The 21,467-nt window shown below is 41.9% G+C and overlaps 1 protein-coding gene across 1 annotated transcript; it reads right to left on the reverse strand.

Annotated features, from left to right (window-relative positions):
- Positions 1 to 211: 211 nt before the first annotated feature.
- Positions 212 to 21,241, reverse strand: ELOVL5 (ELOVL fatty acid elongase 5). Its single transcript, XM_042477462.1, has 7 exons — positions 21,176 to 21,241; positions 17,018 to 17,205; positions 9,771 to 9,848; positions 6,534 to 6,705; positions 4,180 to 4,304; positions 2,419 to 2,553; positions 212 to 867 (listed from the first exon to the last, which is right to left on the reverse strand). The coding sequence occupies exons 1-7, from the start codon at positions 21,231 to 21,233 to the stop codon at positions 736 to 738; spliced, it is 888 nt and encodes a 295-aa protein (XP_042333396.1). The 5' UTR covers positions 21,234 to 21,241; the 3' UTR covers positions 212 to 735.
- Positions 21,242 to 21,467: the final 226 nt, after the last annotated feature.

The following is a 21,467-nucleotide window of genomic DNA, read 5'->3' on the forward strand; positions in this document are numbered from 1 at the left end:
TGAAACGTCAGTAATAAACTCTTTCAGAACACAGCCACATAGCCCAAAAAACCCACAAAAAAACTATGGCTGCCGGTCGTGAAAGCCTTCGACTTCACACTATACATGTGTGTTTGGTATTTGGGTATCTGTACCACAGTCTAACCCGTCTCGCATAAGTAATTGTTCCCCAAAGAGAAGTGAAAAATTTCTAGACACTTTCAAACCAGTATTAAGTTTTGGGCCCTGCTTTTATTTCAATTTAAGGCATGTGTGTTTTTAAACTACTGGACAAATAAAAATTAAAAAACTGAACAACTTCATTGTACAAATTACAATCACATGCATTATCTACAGTTAAAAAATATGAATTTGGATTACAGTTCTGAAGTTGTGAATCATAATTCAGCACCTATCGTATTGACTAGTAAGGCAACAGCAGTGTCTCCATATATACATATACATACATAAATATATGTATATATGATATATATATACTACAATAATACTCCCTTCCACAGTTTATCCCTGGGTCTGTGACCACCCAGTATTATCAGCATCATCAGCTTTAGCCTATGGATAGTTTCTAGGATGTTTTGCACTGGTTAAAGTCCTACATAAATCAATACTATTCTAGGCAGGAATAGTTACAGTAGCTGTCAAGAGTTATCAGTGCACAACACATATTGTGCTTACAATCAGATGATTTGTTGTTGTTGTTGCCTGGAATATCAAAATGGTTTCTTAGTTTGGTCTTCAATCCTTTCTTTGTTTTCTTTGCTTCACATTGTTCTCAAGGGAAGAAAAGCTATTTGTGTACCCGTTCACAGCAGCTGTAGAGCCATTCTGATACTCTTTCCTTCTTGAGGGTGCCTTTTTGTTGTAAGTCTAAAACACATACACACACATACACACAGAGGTCAGTAGTGATCTTTTACCTCAGCAACAAAAGGAAAAGGAGCACGTTAGCTGAGTTAACAACTGTTATTTAACAGTAGTTACTTAACAAGCATTCACCCATTCCTTTATGTTGACTAAAGGCTATATTGAGCTATGAAAGATCACATCCAGGTCCATATCCTAGTTTGGCAACAAACTATGGTTTGCACAAATCACTGCTTTCCATACCTAAATCAAACAATAAACTGTAGCTTGTGGACAACTGCAAATTAAATCCTCTCTCCAATCTCTCCCCTGCCTGCTTGTTCTTAAATCTTCCAAATGATAGTTTGAAAAATTACCTGAAAAAGTGCAGAAGTTTATAAGACAGTTGAAAGTCATTCAAGAAGCACTGTTTCCCATAGGCGCTCTCTCTCTCTCTCTCTCATCACACACACACATTTTCTTGTGTTACTTACTGTGTTCCACCATTTGGGAGAACAGATAGGGAGTATTTTTAAAAAGAGGAAATTGCTCTTTACTGTACTCAGTCCCTAAACAGACTGGCGATAAATGCCAGCATTGGGGCAGAGTGGGGGGCATGGCGACTGCACACCACATGCCCCGATTCTGCCCCATGCTGGCGTGACACCGCATACCCCACCACATGACGGGAGGCATCACTGTGCTCCCTTGGTGCAGTGTGTACATGTGCTGTGCCACAGGAGTGCCGAAAAGCCACAGAGCCAGCAGCTATCGTGCCCCTTCTGAGACATAAAAAGAAGTTGCTTTTTGTGGCTTCTTTTTGTGCCGTGGACCTGCTGGGATTGGGGCATGGCATGCGTGTTGAGATTCAGGAGGTTCAGATGCATGTCATCACTGAGCCATGAAATGTACTAGATGACTCCCTCCCTTCTCACCTTCTAGACTATTTCAAAAGGCTGTTTTGAGGTTAAAATGAGAAAAAAGGAGAGCCACAAACACTATAGATGAAGTGGGACATATATGTAACTAATGAGACGAAGACCTGCCCATTGGTGCTTCTGTGGCTTTTCGGGGATAAGCACCAGATTAGCAATTAGCACATAGTATGGAAGGCAATGGTGTTCTCATTGGCTCTTAGAAATATTCTATTCAGACCTTTAAGTAAGTGAATCCTGGACTGAAGCAAACAGGAACTTATTTTACACCATTATGAAAAGGGTATACCCCTGGTTTGGTGCTGAAGGGTCTGGATGTTGTCCAGACTGTTTCACATGAAACTTGGGGATTGGGCCATGTGTTGACTGGACACCTGCTGAATATGGCAGGGGGGCGGGCGGAGGCAAATTCTACAAAACCTTATGCTAGGAGTGGCTACAAGATCCCTTTGCAAAACTGAAGGAGTGGGATGATGGTGGGGGCAATATGTCTTCTGCCAATTAGTTAAAGATTTTAGAAATTTTAAATATCAACTAAAAAAATCAGTGATAACAGCATCAGCACTGTAAAACATAATAATAATAATAATAATAATAATAATAATAATAATAATAATAATAATAATAATACAGAATTTACCTGAATATAGAAATTTGTAAAAAGGATAATTAAGGAGATCATGTAGCCTATCTGGAAGTACAACCATCCCATAGGGAATCGACAAGGCCAAACAGCTCCACAGCTTGTCTGGAAGATTGTCAGGACAAATTGAATCTATAAGAGAGGGAAAGGGAGGATGAAAGGTCAGTTTAAGGTGAGAGAAGAAATCCACAACAAGCAAGTACATTTGAACTGTTTCCTGTGAAGTATGAATGCAAAGATGTCCTTTTTGAATTTGCTCCCACAGTAATGTTGGCTGCGTGCCACGTTGAGGATTGTCTTTTGATCATCAGACGGCAGATCAGGTGATACAGTTTACCCTCTACCAATTTGCTGCATTTGATGAAAAGGCAGTCCCAACTGGCAGAGGCATTAGGGATGGATATATATATATATTTATATATATATGGGAAAACAAGCAGGGGCATCATTCTGTGGTGCCACAACAGGAGCACTTTTTATAGAGTTTAGTGATCAGTCTGCAACTGATCACCAACATGGCAAACCTTTTAAAAAGACATTGCTCTCCCCTTGGCAGAAACATAACTGAGGCTAACAAGATAAAGAGGCCAACAGAAAGTCGAGCCACATGAAATTTCAGTTTAAATGTACTGACCAAGATGCTCTCTTGACCTCCATGTGCTCCAAAGTGCAAAATTAAACTCTTGGATGTTCCACAAAGGTGGGGAAAGTAACAACTGTGGGCCACATGCAACTTCAAATCTATTTTCCAGCCTCCAGCCCCTGAACCTTTCCCCAAATAAAAAAAATGGGCAAAAAATGCCCCAAACTGCACCAAAATGCCAGTGGCAGCTGCTGGCTTCTGAGTTGGTTCCACAATGAATCCACTTTAGTTTTAAGTCTTGACTTCAACAAAATCATCCAAAGCACTGAATCCTCTCCCCAGAATAATTTCAGCAACTTGGATAAACACATCAGGCCACATCCCAGAGTGGATTCACCATCACCACGACATAGGACCCACCATTGCAAAATGCCACCAAATGCTGCCTGGAGCAGTGATTGGCCCATTACATACCTTTGCTTCCACTTCTGAATTGCATTTTTTGATCAATCTATGCCTAAACATGCAGCAGCCCTAGTTGCAAAAATGGCTCCCACCCCAGCTTACAAGCTTTCCTATTTGTTTTGGCAAACGGGACATGGAATAAAGAAGATGATCCTCACAAAAGCAGCAGAGTTAAGGAGATACATATTAGAGGCCTTGTATCTCCTAAAGACTGCTATTAAAAATGGATGGGGAACTACTGTGTTTTTTCCCCCCTGCACCCCTCCCCTAAACTGATCCTAGAATTGGCCAAATATGATCAATTTCTGCAGGTCTTTTCCCCCCTGTTTGTTTGTTGGTGGTGGTGGTTGGAAAGTAGTGAGTAGCCATAACTGTTAAAACCACATTTTGGTGGTCTGAATGAGTTTCAGTTTTTTTGACAATTTGGGATCACTTTTTAAAAATGGGGGGGAGTGAAGGCTTCAGAGGTTTCCAGGTGGGTGCTGTGCACCACAAAACATACTGCAGCTCTGCTATTAAGTGTCAGAGAAGAGGAAGTTACACTGAATATTTTTTGCTTGGAGCATGATTCAGATTATAACTGCAGGCTTATACAATAAACTGACTTTACAGAGTTACTGTATCATAAAAGAAAATAGGTCCTCCTCCCTTGGCACTGGTGAGCCTCCATTAAAAAATGCAGGGGAGACTACAAACACCTGACTACTCACCAGCTGTCCCTGAGTGATATATTTCTTCCACCAGAGATATGGACGCATAGATGGAATAGCAGATAATCCATAGTAGGAATACATGAGGACATGAATAAAGCTGTTAAGAGTGGCACCAAAATAGGCTACAAGTGGAAAGAAAAGAAGCTGTCATTAATTTCTTTTGAAATAGCCTGCATTACAGTAGCATACTAAAAGTTAATGGTACTACAAACTTTTAAAACAAAACAAAACTCGACATACTAGCATAAAAACAAATGAATGCAAAAAGCTGCAATCAGCACAGATGTCTAAGGTCACGGCTGCTATATAAATTGGGCACCAGTGCTTTAATTATTGCATGGTTTCTGCAAACAGATGTTTCAGATGGTGTTTTTCAGAGGGTGGTACAAATTGCCACGTATCCCAATACACCTGGCAATGTACATACAGCTTGCAAGAATGGTGAGGGATGCTCACTTCTACACAGGAGTACAGGCAGAAGTGAACCTTCTGTCTACAAGTTAAAGAAAGGTTGGCCAAAGCCCACCCAAGCCTCCTGACATTGTTAGATGTTAATTATCATCCTTCATCTATGGCTATGCTGGCTTGGGCTGATGGAGTCCAAACATCTGGTGGGCCACTGCTCTCCATCCCATAATGTAGAGCTTGCCCAGAGAACTGTATCTGATGCTTTCCATCCAGATGTCCATTGCCCTGGAGCATCTTGGGTGCACAGTTCCGGATCCAGGCAGAGCACCACAATGATGTATCTGCTTCCTTGGTTCTCCCTTGTGTTGGACTGGCGCAACCATGACACGACTTCATGCCAGTCCTGTATATTCTTAGACCACTGAAAGAGAAGCCAAACTGCATGGGCATCCATACAAGAAACAGCTTGTAAGTGTTCTGGTGTTCCCACAGGGAGCCAGTGCCATGTGGAAGAGTTTCTTGGCAGCTTCCACGGGGCATTCTTTGGGGAGTCTGGTGCCTAACTAAAACCAAAACAGCAGCAACAGCACTGCTGGAGACATATAGCTGATGAGATGTAAAGCTAAACAAAATAATGACAAGGAAGGAAGCATCATTTTTCATTGCCACCTGCATAATGAAACAAACTGAAGAGTGTCTTCATGACCAGAAGCCTAATGGGCCCATGTTTATCAAATGTCAGTTTTCACGTCTACATAATCAAAGTTTTGCATGTCAGGATGGAAGCTTTGGACTGGATTTTGAAGAGTTTCTGACAACAAAGTAAGATCACATACACAGTATCAACAATAAATTGCATAATATTGGTCAAACATCAGGATTAGATTTACAGATGTATAACCTGGAGTTTTGAATCCATGGCAGATCTATATTCACCATCTCTGTGTAGTCATGATAGTGACACTATCGCCATGATTGTAATTGCTTTCCTGTCCCACTTTAATGGTCATCAACCATGTGGAGAGAAGGGGGTCTATTTTTCCAGGGATTTGGTGTGGATAGATGATTTTCCATGCCTTCCCACCAGCCAGCGAGGATGCAAGATTTCTGCTGCAATTCTTTGTTACAGCCCTGCTGGCTGATGCAAGGGGTGGAAATATCATTTGCCCATCCACAATTGCTGGCAGAATGGACACTCAGCTGGATGCTCAGTAAAGTAAATTTGGAGGAGAATAAATCAAGAGAAGCTACATAGCTTTGCAACTGAGAGAGTTATGTAACTAAGTAGCGCATGTAGAATTCCAGACATTACTGCCAAAAAGCCTTCCAAACAAAGCCACTGTTCTCCTGAAAAGCCTACTTGTATACATACCTCAATACACCCTCTTAAAATGAAATGGACCTTATAAAAAATGCACACAGGTCTACTCCCACCATCACAAGAACAGTTAGAATAAGGAACCTCAGGTCCTGGAGTCAAATCCTGGCATCCAAATCAAGTGGCACAAGTTTCTCAAATGGTCATGTCTCTTTCTCCATGAAACTGACCATTCCTTCTCTTGAATGCCTTTTGTTTTTTAACCATCTTTGCCATTTAAAAAGCTTGTGATGAGTTTTGAAAGCTAATGTGATTTATTTTGAACCTTTTGATTGGCCAAATTAAAGTATCTCCATTGTGGATTTTGTTTTGTGGTCAACACAGCTACCCCTGCATTTATATATTTTCCCAGCTCTTGTAGGGCCTTTTCCCCATTCCAGAAACCTCTCCTCAGGCTTAGTTATTTTCACTAAGAGCTTCGAACTGAAAAGTAAAACAAAACATGGGGGTAGTTTGGATTTGAGCTTTTGCCTTTGGTTCCTCCCAACACTGGAATGCAGCCCCCAAATGTGTCTTCTCTTGGGTTGAAAGAGTTTCCACATCTCTGAGTTAAAAGAATACTTACAGTGGCCACAAGGCACCCAGTTCATAACAAACCACCAGATATTCAACATAGTTGCATGATGGTAGACGTGAAGAACTGTGATCTGATGGTTATTTTTTCGTAATATAAAGAAGATTGTATCCATGAATTCAATGAGCTTTGAGAAGTAGTACCACCAGAGGACACGTATGATCTAATGAAAAAGAGGCAGGGGGGGAGGGGAGAGAAACATCAGTCATTTGTCCCACAAGGACTTACTGAGTAAGAGCTCATGTCAAATTTTGGTGGCCTGAAATCTAATACCACTTCCCCACAAAATCCTAGTGATCAATGATCAGTATGAGACAGTATCTGCCAGAGGTGGGATGGTTCCACACTTTGTAGATAGGCACAGGAGTAGAAAGGAATGATGGAATTAGAAGTGTGCTGACAGATCATTGGGGTAAAACCAAAACACAGAGTCAGCCTCCTCAGTATAATAGCCTGTCATGAGATATGGACTCATTGTGCTGTTCCAATATTGTTTTTTTCTACCTGAAGAGGATTCTAGTCCCTCCCCCCCTCCCCCTCCATAGCACAGAGAACTGTATAATTCACTCTGTGATCTAAATGGGGCCTTGAATTTTGAATGATTAATTTTTAGTTGCTGTTACTGGTTGTTTTTGTTTGTTTGTTTTCCACAAGGATGTGCTACAGTACAGTGGTGGAGCATGTAACTTTTCATGCAGAACATCACTGGTTCAGGGCCTGGCAGCTCCAGTTATGGAGGAGAACAAGGTTCCTGTCAAATCCAGGAGAGCCTCTGTCAGTGATTTCCAACCAGTTTGCAACACTGCAAAGAAAGCAATACTGCTATTTAAAGTTAGATGCTCCACTGGGTGGGCCCAAGACCTTGGGCATTCCTACAAGAGTTGTCGGGACAGCAGCCATAAAGCTTATGGTTTGACTAAACCAAAAGCCACAATCCTTTATGTGCCTATTAAAGTGTGCCTCAGGTGCTCTGAGAGACACAAGAGAGCTATTTAATCTCTATATTCCTTCTGTGATCTTTGAATAAGCATATGAGGAAACAGAAGGTACTGCTGTTGTATTCCCTAAAAGGAATTTTCTTTCTTCAGGCTGGAAAGAATAAGGCACAGAAGACTACCAATGTGAAAGAAGAAAAACTTTTCTTCAAGAAGCCACAGGCATTCATGTAAAATGGTTCACTACATGGAATCCACAAACATGCTAATGTATGTTATGATCATGTTCCAGGAACTATTAAACTCAAGTGTGAGAATATGGAGGGGGGATGGGATTTAGAAAAATGAATAGGCATACCCCTCTATACCAGAGCACTACTGCTCATTTCAGTTCTTACATCTGTACAACATCCAAGTGACCTCCTGCCTTTGGTCTTGTCTGCACTGACCAGGATATTCCAGGGGCAGCCCAGAGTATCCTGCCCTCAAGCTCAGATCTCTCCATTATCTGGCCCTCTATTCCCATGCCAGAGTGGCTGTCTACATGGATGTCCTCTTGAGCTGCCTGGCACTTCCACTGTGGGTCCCTCTCTTCTGAGCCAGAACAAAGTGTCCATCTTCAATTACATGGCTGGACACTTAGTTCTGAATTCAGAGTGAGAGACTGGTGACAACAGCAGTGGCTGAGTGGAACACCCATGCAGACAGTCACCCTGGCATACAAATGGAAGGGCTCCAGATCTTCCCAGAAGTTAAGTTTTAAAAATTCATTTTAAGAATGTTATACCCTGGTTCTGGTGAAAATGTCTGACATCATCTGGACTGTTCGCACCAGAACCAGGGCTTAGGGCATGCATCGATCAATTTTTAGATTTATACATGAGTATATACAGCATGAGGTATAGCTGCATCTACACCCATTGATATTCCAGGGATGGTAAGTCAACAGGGATGTAGCTACCAGAGGTTGGTAGGTGGGTAGGTGAGAAATTAGGCCACTGTCCCTCCAAACAATAATTATTTCCCCCATGAAATTTTCTTTCCAAATTCCTAGCATTGCAGAGAATTGAGACACTGAAAATATATTCATGCCTTAGAAATATTCTCAGAATATTTGCTGTGTTCATGCTCTCTTAGTAAATTTGAAGTCTGATGTCTTAAAGCTAGAAATTTGGGGACTGAAGGGACATTTCATTGGAGGCGCAGACATCTTATTGTGGAGGGCAACACCTTCATTTTGTTCTCCTTGAAGCTTCTCCCTATAAGTCACCAATGAGCTACCTGGGGCCTTGTGCTGGAGCCTTTGCAGGACGATGTTCTTGCTGTCTCAGCAACATAGCCTTTTGCAGTGGGCTCACTTGTTTCATCTCAGATTTCAAATACTGCTGCTGTGTGTGATCCAATTTTATCATATTATACAATGAACAATACACTGTTCATCTGTCTCACAGTATTCTCTGGAGGGATATGAGTTCCTTGTCTCTAGTTATTAATGTTTTTCCATTTAAAACTTGTCACAGGCAACTGTCAGTTAAGGGTTTCATTGGAAGGGTTTAGTGGTATGATACAAAAGAATGGAAAACAAGGGAATTAAGTGATTAGGATTCATATTCTTTCATCAGTTGTAATAGGTAGTGTGATTTTCAAGCATTATAGTCTAAGTGAAGACGAAGTAAATATAGTTTCATGTTTTAAAGTTAATTCCCCCCTATTATAGGCTGACGTCAAAATTACTTTGTAAGAGAGATTTGTTTATTGGATACTGTCAGGCAGTCTTGTGTAACATTTTGACTTTTTCCACACTAGGTTTGCCAATTTTTCCCTTCTTATTTTAGTTAAGTGCAATGTGGTATATTCATTACAGTACATAAGACACAAGTGGTCCAGAACTAGAATATTCAAACATCCTAAACAGATGTCCTCCGCTCAGAGTCTTGGAAAGGTTTAAGCCAGGAATTCTAGACATATCAACTTGAAAATATATAAGTATGACTCAAAAAAATACAGTAAATTACAGTTTTTGTGACTCCTTGACAGTTTAAACATTTGCAGTGTGCAAAACCTCTCCTTTATGTATACATGTGTCTTGATTTAGAGACCCAATACTAACTGTTCCTGACAAATTCTACTGTCTTAATTGTTTTTTTCCTTCAAAGTGCTATCATGGCATCCAAGTTACAGCATGCCTTTCCTTGAGCTGCATTAATAACAAAGAGTACCTGTCCTTCAGTACTGTCCTTCCCTCTCAATCTAAGTAGCAAAGCAAACCAGCAGAGTCAGCTCATAATGTTACCTTCATATCAGCTTCACCTCCACTGTGCGTATCCTGACAGAAGAAATTGTATCCTCCTTCCCACACTCCCGTCACCAGCTGATGAAAAAAGAAATAGTTAGTTGTTAACACTACTGACTGCATTATTGCAACTTAAAACTTTTAAGATGTGAAGTAATGAAGGAACTATGGGCTTATTCACGAGCCCTTAGGGCTTAAGGTGGAGAACTTTCACAGCCATCATTAAGGCAAAAGCAAAGAAGCAAAAGACAGCACAGCGGTAAATGGTTCCCCTCCCATATACTCACCTGAGTCAGGGCGGACATGATGCAAAGCCAGCCAAGTTTACCTTGGCACCTGAGACTGAAAAGCCCACAAACACATCTCCCTATTACTGGCAGTAAAAATACAATGAAAACAAACTATAGTGGGCCTTCCACATTCACTGAGGTTAGGGGCACAGGACTCCCATGGAAGTGAAAAGAAACACAAATACTGTAGAAAACGACTCCTTTTTTAACCTGAGAGGGTACCTCTCTAGGACTCTCTAGGTCTTGCATCGCAACTTTATGGCCGACATCTGGCAGAAGTTGACCACAGAATTGCATTGGAAAACCTACAGATGCCTAGATAAGTGTTTTCTTTAGGAATCTCTAGGCCCTCCAGTGTGACTTTATGGTCACCTTCTGTCAGAGTTGCGCTAGAGGACTTAAGAGATTCCTAAAGTGAACATATTAATCAAATCTGCTAATCATCAAAGTCTCAAAAGTTAAAGCCGCAAATGTGGAGGGTCAACTGTACACAACCATTTGTTCCTGTTCATGACATCATAAATTTGCTGCCTGGGGCAGCCATCTCACACTTTCTAATAGTAGGGTTGATCCTGGGAAACTTTTGTCTGTGGAGAGTCACATTCCCTTTGAGAGAGTCAGATTCCCTACTGGAGGCTGCCGGTTAGCTGGTAGAGTTGGGGACAGGTCAGAAATGGCCACCACACGACCCATCATTCCCCCATCCCCATTTTGGAGTTGCCAACTCTTGTCTTACAACATTATCATACTCTTGTCTTATGACATTATCACACATTGTTTTGCGGCAATTGTGTCATGAAAGGAAACAGGAACATATTGCTTTAAAAACATTTCTTATCACATCCTTCTTCTTTTGTGTGCTTGGGAACACTGACCTGCCAGATGGGATACGTTTCTTTGCTGCATTTCCAGCATTACAGCAGTCAGTGTTATAAGGGGGCCTATAAAGGGTCCCTACATTCTTTCCAAAAACAAATAAGTGAACTACAAGTAAACAAAGATAGTCCCCTAATCTATTTTTATTTTATTTTTATTGCTAATGGAACATAACTGCAACATGCAGCATTTCTACTAAAATGCTTTTCTTGAAAAATACTGAATGTTTATTATAGAAATACTGCTAGTAATATTTACTTTGCATGTTCTCCTTAGCACCAAGCTACAATATGGAATGCTTTCCATTCCAAATTTTCATATTCCACTACAAATACTTTCATGTTTGAGATGAGAAGAGAGACTCAGACACACAAGGAAAACAAGGGCTTAACTATTAATTGTCCTCTATGGACAATTAGCCACAGGCTCTATGGAAACAATGTCACTGCATGCTTTGTTCTGTTCTGAAACTTTCTCTACAGAATGCAGAACTGTGCACCATTTAGACACAAATTACTATGACTCAGACTCTCAGAGGCTTGGAAAAGCTACTTTCAAATTGCAACAACCAGAATGCCGTAGTAGTATTTTGGGCTACATGTCCCAGAAACCGTGCATGCAGAAAAGGGGAGGAGTCTTTAATACTTTAATCCTTTGTGGTTCCAATCCAGTTGTGTCACCCATGCGAACTGCATGCCACCCCAGAGAATATTATTTAGAAGCTAGATTAAAAGTGCAATAGAAGAAAAGAGCTTCAATTCCTTTCAATGGATACTTTCTTCATACAGAAATTGCAGGCATCCAGTACTTCCGCCATTCCAGTCTGGATAGGAACCATAGTGTGTGTCCTCAGATGGGGTCTTTCATTTTTGAGTAGAGGGAGGGAAACTCTGCATTATACATTTTAGAAGGAACATGCAGTTTGATCTACAGTAGTGGTGGGCAGACTCACTACATTTCCCTGTAGCATACACACTCATGTTCTACCTTTATAATGGGATGGGTGACACAGGCTGGTGGTGTGCCCTCTGCTCTGCAGCAGAAATGGGATCCCACCTTTAATTATAGCTGTCGAACTGACATTTCAAGGTGGGGATCCAGGGCAGCAGTGGCTATGAGGACATGATTTGCCAATGGTCAGCCAACCACCAGGGATTCCCCCACCCCAGTCCTCAGTGATGTTCCAACCCAAATTTTGTTAACCAAGACTATGCATGGGTATGAGATCCAGTGTAGTGTAGTGGTCTGAACATTGGACTAGGACTCCAGGTGACCAGTGTTTGAATGTCTGTTCAGCCATGGAAACCCACTGGGTGACATTGGGCAAGTCACCTTCCCTTAGTCCAGGGGTAGGCAACCTACGGCCCGCCGGCCGAATCTGGCGTGGCGAGGCCTTGGGATCGGCCCCAGCCCAGTCCTGCCGCCGATTGCCACCGGGGCTTTTAGCCTCTCGCGTGAGGGGGCAAGAGCGGGCAATTGTCTATAGAAGCCTCAGAAACATAAATGTATATTAACATTTTTTTAAAAAATCAACAATTTTTTTCGTGTGCCCTCCATTTAAAATAAAAGTCCTCCATTTGAAAATGTTGTCCTACATTTGTCCCAGTTTATTTATTTATTTAATTGTTTAAAAATTATTTATTTATTTATTTATTTGCCTCCGGCCCCCCTGTTGTCTGAGGGACAGCAACCCGGCCCCCGGCTCAAAAAGGTTGCCTACCCCTGCTTTAGTCTAAGAAAAAGGCAATGGCAAACCCTCCTCTGAATAAATCTTGCCAAGCAAATCTCAAGATAGGAGTTACCACAACCTGGAATCAGCTTGAATGTGCACAACAAGAAAAGCTGGGTACTACTACAAATTCCTCTCTATCTGCCATAAAGGGAGAGCAGGTATCAGTTTATTGTTAACTCTTAACAGCAATATACTTCAACTCCAAACTGTATAATTTTATATAAAGCAAAATGGGCTTTGAATGAAAGAAATACATCAGTTTCAGGCATTTTGTTGCCATTATGGGTAAACTAAACATGAAAGGAAGGAAGACATTCCTGAAGAGAGAAGTAATTCACTACAATGAACACATCTACACTAGTGCCAAAATATTTGGATCTGGAATGCATACCGCAGATGCTGTTATCTCACTTGAACACCTACTTTGACCCAGCAAATATGGACAAGTGGAAAAGTAAACACAGGCTAATCATCTCAGAACAAAGGAACTGCTCCTCTCATATCTGCTCAATTATTAGACCATTTCTCAAGTAATGTGAAGCATTAAAAGGAATTGTGCTGGAGGAACACCATGAACTTGAAAGTGAAAGTGCTCTGGTGGGAGTTGGACTTTCTGGCCAGGAAGAGTTCAGTGGCTCACCTTGCCCTGAACTGAACTCTTGCCCTGAATTCTTTCTTCTGCCGGCCAATGCTCCCTCCCCATCCCACACTGGCACACAGTCCGCACATTCAAGAGAGCATCCAGAGTTTCCACCCTGATTTGGAGAAACTAGGGACTCTTTTTACTCCAGAGAATCACCCTGGAGTGTGGATTAGATCCATGTTTCACCTGTTTTGGCTCCATGCATCATCCAAACAGGTCAGTGCAGGAATGGGTGGAAGCGTTTCTTTTCCTCAATGCAGATGTGGCTCTAGTTTCTCTCTGACAGTGGAAAGCTTCTGAGGTACAGTTCTCACCAATTCCCCCTCCTCCTTGCACCCACTAACCCACCAGATTAGGAAACAAAAAGAGAGGGGAAATCACCGCATGCTCTGCCACTCTCCATTCTGCTTATGGAAGAGTACTGTCAGTAAAGGTACACCAGATGGATTCCACCTCAACGCCTGTTCTAAGCCATTTTGTCCACAAAGCGGTTTAACCTCCTCTGAAAAGAGCCGTCTGAGAGCACCTTACATCACATTCCTATCTAGATAGCAGCTAAAGTCAAAATCACTTTCCAACATCACATGCCTTCAGACTATAGATAAAGTGAGCTGATTAATGCTAGTTGTGAGTTCTGGCTAAAAAACAAAAAAGCAAACATTTCCCCACACTTTGGGCATTCACATGCTCACCAAGAGAATACCTCTTTCCCCAACACCTCAAAACACCATCGTGACATAAGGGCTAGCTAACATGGTACCACTGAAAAGCCCACTCTTTCAACTGATCCTGACTGTACAAATAAGTGATGCAGCCCTGATCATATGCCACCAGAAAGCAGTTCTGGCTGTCTACAATAGTACAGCAGCAATTCTGGGAGTTTGCAACAGTATGTAGGAGATGACATTTTTGGTCTGCATGCAATGTAATTTTAGGGATCATTGAATACTATACCTAAAACAGAAAGGCGGGCAGTCCACAATAATGGTTTTATTTACATTAGGAAAGATTGTATGATTAAACATCAAAACACAACAGCAGTCTGACAGGACGGTAGAAGTATCCCCTTCTATTTGGCAAGAAAAATAGCAAAACAGAGCAAATCTAAGAGTTCTAAGTGTGAATGATTACAACTATTACAAGAAAAGAGATTCCGTCTAGAGGAATGTCTGGCTGTAAAAGCTGTTCCAGCATGGAATGGATTGCCTGAGGAGCTGGTGCTCTCTTTGGAGATTATCACAAGGAGGGACAGTGTCTTTCTTGCATCCTTAAACTCGGCTAATTGCGCTATCGGGGATCACATCCCTGAACGCTTCCCCTGTTCTTCTCCCATGGGTACAGTACTAGCATGATCTTGGGGGGGGGGGGGGGGGGAGAATCAAACTCACTGTTTTTTCTTCTTTTATCAAGTAACAAATTAATATGAAAACATCAACATCTCTCCTGGAGCATTAGCTTTTATGTTATAGTATTTGGTTATGACTTCTAAAATGTCAATCTTAACAATGACCTAGTTCAAGGAAAGAGAGTTTCTGTTCCTCCAGACGTCATGGACTGATTCTTATACTGGAAATGAAACCATATCAGAAATGGAGATCCTTCTATTAAAAAAAAAAGGGGGTGTATGTGTGAAGGGTTTATAGTTTACCCACAGCAAGAAGTGGTTCTATGCTTGCCAAACCTGCCTCTGGGCATTTTTCATCCACATGACAGCTCCCTCCTTTTAATGGGAGTATTTTAATGGCTGCAGCCTTTTGACAGAATCTACATGCATGTAATCCAAAAACAACAATGGATTCTAAATGCCAAAATTACTTGTTTGTTAACAAATCTGATTGTGCTTCAAGGCTGAACTGGAAAAGTGATTCAACAGGAAGGGAAGATGGCATGTGTATCATTTGACAAGGAGTGAAGAGTATTCTGAGCACTTGCTCAGAGTAGCTTTTGGATTTCATTTACTCTATGGCAGTTACAGAATTGTGTAGCCCTCCAGATGCTGGACTGAAAATTGAGTAGCACCTGGCCAGCATAGCAAGCAATGAGAGATGCTGGGAAACTGCAGTCCAACTACATCTCAAAGCTTGCATGATTCCCACTCCTGCTATCTACTATGACATAAGCACCAGATAAAACATTTTAAACAATGGTTTGATGTATCCACTTTCACCCTAAGGAGAAGGCACTTTAAAAGCTGGATATTTTCAAGCAATACCTCCATGTTGATTCCCTCTCCCCCTCCCTCTCTCCCTTCCTTTCATTTCCGTGAATTAAATTAAACTAATTAATTTAAATTAATTTTTAAATTTAATATCCTGTCTTTCTCCCAGCATGGGATCACTTTTCACCATTTAATGTCTCCCTCTCTTCTACAAAGGATTAGTGCACATATACACATGCATCATTTGATTTGCGATCAAAGAATTACAGGTGCCTATTTGAACTCCCCTGGAAAATTTTTGTGTTTGAGGTGAACAAAATCTACTGATGATGTCTGGTCCAAGATAGGTCTTTCAAACATTCAAGGTATTGTCAGATGTTGCAATTATCAAATGATGAACAGGCATGTGTGAAGAGGGCATTAGGAAGACCCCATATACTGTAAATTCCACTTATTTTTATTATTAAAATATTTATATCCTGCCTTATATCCAAAGTTGTTGGGGGAGGGGGACAGGCAATAAAGCAACAATGACATTCTTGCTGCTGGACTTCAAAATGATGACGTCTTTCTCCATTCCTATTGGAAGAGATTCACACAGTTTCCTGCTATCTGGGCAAGGACCAGGTCTTCTGTATATGATGAAGTATGAAGTAGGTACGTTAGATACACTGGAGGAAACTGGCTTTATTGGACAAGAGGAAACACACAGGAGTCGGCCCTCCACTTTTGCAGCTTTGACTTTTGTGGCTTTGATTATTTGCGGTTTTGATTAATATGTTCTCTCTAGGAATCTCTACGTCCTCCTCTGCCAGATGTTGACCATAGAGTTGTGCTAGAGTTTCTAGAGAAAATACTTCTCTGGCGATCTGTAGGACCTCCAGCAAGATTCTGGCAGATGTTAACCATAGAGGTGAACTGAATGACTTGATTCCTAAACAGGTGTTCTTTCACGTTAAAAAAAAAATAGTGTTTTTTTTTTAAAAATATATATGTACTTTTCCACATTTCTGGGGATTCTTCACCCCAATCCCTGCAAATATGGAGGGATCACTGTATTCATTTTATGAGAATAAAAATTCTATCAATTTTCATTAATTGTATCAATGCATAAGAGGTGATATGATAGCCCTGTTTAAATATTTGAAGGGATGTCATATTGAGGAGGGAGCAAGCTTGTTTTCTGCTGCTCCAGAGACTAGGACCCGGAGCAATGGATGCAAGCTCCAGGAAAAGAGATTCCACCTCAACACTAGGAGGAACTTCCTGACAGTAAGGGCTGTCCGACAGTGGAACACACTCCCTCGGAGTGTAGTGGAGTCTCCTTCCTTGGAGGTCTTCAAGCAGAGGCTGGATGGATACCTGTTGGGGATGCTTTGATTGAGAGTTCCTGCATGGCAGGGGTTGGACTGGATGGCCCTTGTGATCTCTTCCAACTCTACGAGTCTATGATTCTATTATTCTACTTACGGGGGGTGGGACAGCAAATATTGCACGGGTAAATAGAGAACAGACTGAAACAAAATATGCTGCTCTCTCCTTTCTTACCTCATAGAACATATAGAGGGACAGCAGCGTAAGTCCAATATTATAGATGACTAGAATGCCCCTGCAGGAAAATGGCTGTCTCTTCTGCATATACTTTGGTCCTAACCATACGATTAATAAGTATAAGACAGAGAAAATGAAAGTAGGTGTGTAGTTGGTCAGGAGAAGCCATCCTTTCACTCTGGGATCTGAAAAACAGCAAATATTTTATTCAATGTATCTAACATAACATAATGACAACATAATGAGTCAATTTAATACAGTAGTTGCAAAGAAGAAAGATGGGGAAGTGGTTGCAAAGTGCGTAGAAACACTAAAGCAAAACTTGGAAAAGTTATTTTTGGGGAGATGTTTTGGGGACCATACTACCCAGAGGATTCTGAGTTATACAGTTAAAAAAAGGAACTTTAAACAACTCTGCCCTGAAGTTCTTTAAGCAGTTTTAGCATCAATATGCCAGAATAAAGGGGTCAATAACTTCACCCCATGCTAGGATTCCTCACCACTGGCCCCAATCTTCAGCCAGGATTTAGCAACAAAAGCCGAAGGAATAATAGCTGGTAAATAGAAAGGATAATTGTTCTAAATTATGCAATCGCCAGACACAAGTAGAGAGGTTTAATTTAACTGTACTGTTGCTAAGGGTAGTACAACTAATTATGTTCCCTTCACAAACTGCTGTTCCCCAAAGGAGCATTTGATACACCAGTCTTCATATTTATCTTTCATATCTTGAAGCCAGGTGCTTCTGTTCCAAGTTAGTTTTTGTTCTCTCCTTTCAATCAACTTCTCTCTCCACCCACCTTGTTACTGCTTCATGTTTTTAAATGTAAAAAGAGATTTTATGAGGGCCAAGCTACCCGACTCACCATTTAATAGTCAACCTTACTGTCTGACTTATTTTGACAGTCTAAAACTGCCAGGCCTGTCGCAAAATAATGAGTATTCAGAATTATTACTTTTTCTAAATAGGTTTGGACTCCCTTGTTTGCAGAGCTTTTTTGAGCTCTTCAGTTTTACTGACTTGTAGAAAGGTAGTTGTACTTTGGATATTCATATTTTAGAACTGGGACTTGAGACTCTAACAAGAGTTGAATAATTTGGCCCAAACAAGAGTTGAACATTTTTGGTTACCATTCAATGGATGGCAGAATTAACCCTTAAGTACCAGGATGATGCATTTACATCCTCAAGAGTCAAAATAGACCTAAAATATACAACACTGTCACTTGAACAGATGTGTTTGAAAACAAACCTTATCAAATTTCTTCCATGTATCATGCTTTGGGTGTTGTTGTATTTTAACACACAAGTGGCAGCCAGGGCAACAAAATCCCTGCGAATCTATTGCTTTTTTGCACCAAGGTACTTTTTCGTTCCAGCCAATCTGGCATATTGGGACAAAAAATGTCTTATGCCATGATTTGGAAAACTATGAGACAGCAAAGAAGAATGAGGATATCCTGCTAACAAGCAAAACATCCTACTAACAATGTTTTGCTTGTTAGTAGGATATCCTCATTTGAGGAAAGTCAACACGGAGTCTGTGCGCACCCTTGCCTCGCACCATCCTGTCTGGACGACGCAGACCAATACCCCCAGGCTGGGAATGGGCAGACTAGACACTGATCCAGCAGTCCCAGTATGATTGTGGCTTAAAGGGGCCTTAGCACAGGTCAAAAATACCCACTGTTTGCTGCAGAGTTTCCAGAAAACTCCACAGCAATAGTTGACAGACTAGATGGCCCCATGTGCCCTTTACCTTCTTCTGCTGTCACCTTTACTGAGAAGATGCCTGCCATGGCCTCTGACATGGAAAGGGGGCATCTGGCCATGTGGGTGTAGCCAGACACCCTGTTTCCACATCAAGAGGCTGCAATGAGGCTTTTCTCAGTAGAGGTGATGAGGGAGGAAGTTAAGGGGTGTGTGGTGGTAGCAGGCCCATGGCACAGCAGTAGACAAATAGGAAAACACTCACTCGCCTCCGTGCCAGTCTAGGGACTTATCCAGTTCAGGACTCAGGTCCTGACCTGGGCAAGTCCCCAGACCCATCTGCTCAGGCCCATGGGGGGTGGAAGGTAGAGAGTGCTCAGGTCCATGGAGGGTGGAGGGAAAGACATTGGGACTCTCACTGGGACCAAGACATTTTAAAAGTGTACATTATATCCTGAACTGTACCCTTCTATACACATACAATGAACTTCTCATTGGGGTCAGAATATATCCCACACACTCAAATGGTTGCCAAATTTGTTTTTTAATCCTAGTGCATGAGTGTTAATTATATGAGCCTGTGAAGCTGTCTTAGGGCCGGCACAGACCAGCCCTAAAAGCTGGCTTCCCAGCAGCATGGGGGCATGGTGTTTAGATGCCACATGCTCCAAGGCATCTTGAAGCCACCCAGTCAGTCAGATGGCAGCAGCTTCACGACGTCTTGGGAGTGTGATGTTTAGATGACACACACCCAGAAGCCACCCTGGAGCTTCAGCGGGGCACCTTAAACTTGACCCAAATAGGAGTGGATCTTTTCCACTTCTATTTGGACTGGCTCCCCGGTGGATTGGGACCATGGAATGTGGTTGCCACAGCCCCAAGATATCTTGGGTGGGGCAGCTTCAAGCCACCCCTTCATACCCATCTGTTCCGGCCCTTAATCAGAATTTAGGCTGAACTAGCTTATTGGTATCTGTTCTCACAAACAGACGTCTTGCCAGGTTTTAAATAGAACTCTTTCCTAACTACGCTGTCTCAGAACCCTTTAAGAGGTCATGCCAGGAATAAAACCTAGGAACCGTACCACACAAAGTATATGCAGTACCGTTAAACTTACAATGTGTGCTCAAATCTTTTTCACTGTACAGTGTGCCCGCGCCATACGCGGGCATGCCATACGCGGCCTTGAGCATAAGCGCTCAAGCCGCGGGGCGCGCGCAGGGCAGAAGGGGCAGCGCGTCCCATTCAATTGAATGGGCGCGTGTGCCCATTGCGCCCCACACGCGCCCGCACCGCCGCGCACGAGCCCCATTGTTTCCAATGGGGCTCGAGCATAGGCGGAATTCGCCTTATGTGGCGGGATCCAGAACGGATCCCCCACGTAAGGCGAGGATGCACTGTACTTAATTTCTTTGGATTGCATCCATAATTATTTAACATCTACTAATCGAGGAGTAATTGCAGTATTTGCTGTGAAACTGATAAGCTGTTTATGACTCTATCAACTGATTGAGTTTTTATGCATGCCAGTAATATGAACAGCTCCTCATATAAGTATTTCTATGCCGACACTGAAAACCAGTATAGCAGTGGTTCGCAATCCTTGATATTTCAGATTATTTGGATTTCAACTCCCATTATTCCTGACTGTTGGCCAAGTTAGCTGGAGCTTCTGGGAGCTGAAGTCTAAAATAAATGGAGGACCAAAGGTTGGCAACCACTGAGTAGAGCATTTTGGCCTGTAAAGTAATAAGAACATGTGGACTCACATTTTGTGTGCCAGTTATACCAAGCCAAGCATGAGCTGGCTTTGGACAAGGCTGAGATGAGTGGATTTTCCTGGGGAGTTCTGATGAAAGATAACACTAACACAGAAGGATGTCTAATAGGAAGGCATATCCATACACACACGGAGAGAGAGAGCTCACACAGTCCGTGGAACAACACCTACTGAGACAGAACAGCACTAGTTCTGAGATACTGTTGGGTAAATTGTGACTTTCCACTTCATGTTGGATTGCAACTCCCATCAGTCTCATCCAGCAAAGCCAAAGGATAGCAGATCTAATGCAGAAGTAAGCTATTCACTCACAATGCTAATGAGTTTTGTTCGGGGGGGGGGGGGCTTCTGCATTTGGTTTGGGAGAGCTCTTATTTTTAAAATTATATGCCACTTTTTCAAATTAAAAGACTAGCTAAGGTTTCAACAGAGGCTCTATGGAGCAAGAGCATTATTGAATTCTAATAAAAGTCACAGATTTAAAAAAAAACAATTAAAAGCACTGATAATCATCCAGATGTTGTCAGACTACAACTGCTGCTTTCCTTACTTGGGGCCATGTGAATTATAGCTGTTGGGAGTTGCAGACCAACAACATCTGGAGGGCTGAATCAAGCCACCCCAATCTAAAATCTGAATAGCTCAGTCCTTCTCAAAGTACATACCTCTTGGGCCAAGCCAAACATCCAGATAGCTATTGATTGTTTTATCCAAGGATTCCATTGTTTATCCTAAAAGAGAGAGAAATAGTGATTTTTACCTCTTCTATAGCAGGGCATTTAAAGTAGCCTGGTATTAGATTACTATTCTGACTCCTTTCAGTTTGTCACGACACATGCAGAATACTGACGGGGAAGGAGAGGTCTGTCATTTACAGTGGTCCCTTGGAATCTGCCAGGGTTTGATTTCAGGACACACACACACACCCGCATACCAAAATCCATGGATGCTCATTAA

Source organism: Sceloporus undulatus, chromosome 1 (assembly GCF_019175285.1).
Source record: "Sceloporus undulatus isolate JIND9_A2432 ecotype Alabama chromosome 1, SceUnd_v1.1, whole genome shotgun sequence".
Lineage (NCBI taxonomy): Eukaryota > Metazoa > Chordata > Lepidosauria > Squamata > Phrynosomatidae > Sceloporus > Sceloporus undulatus.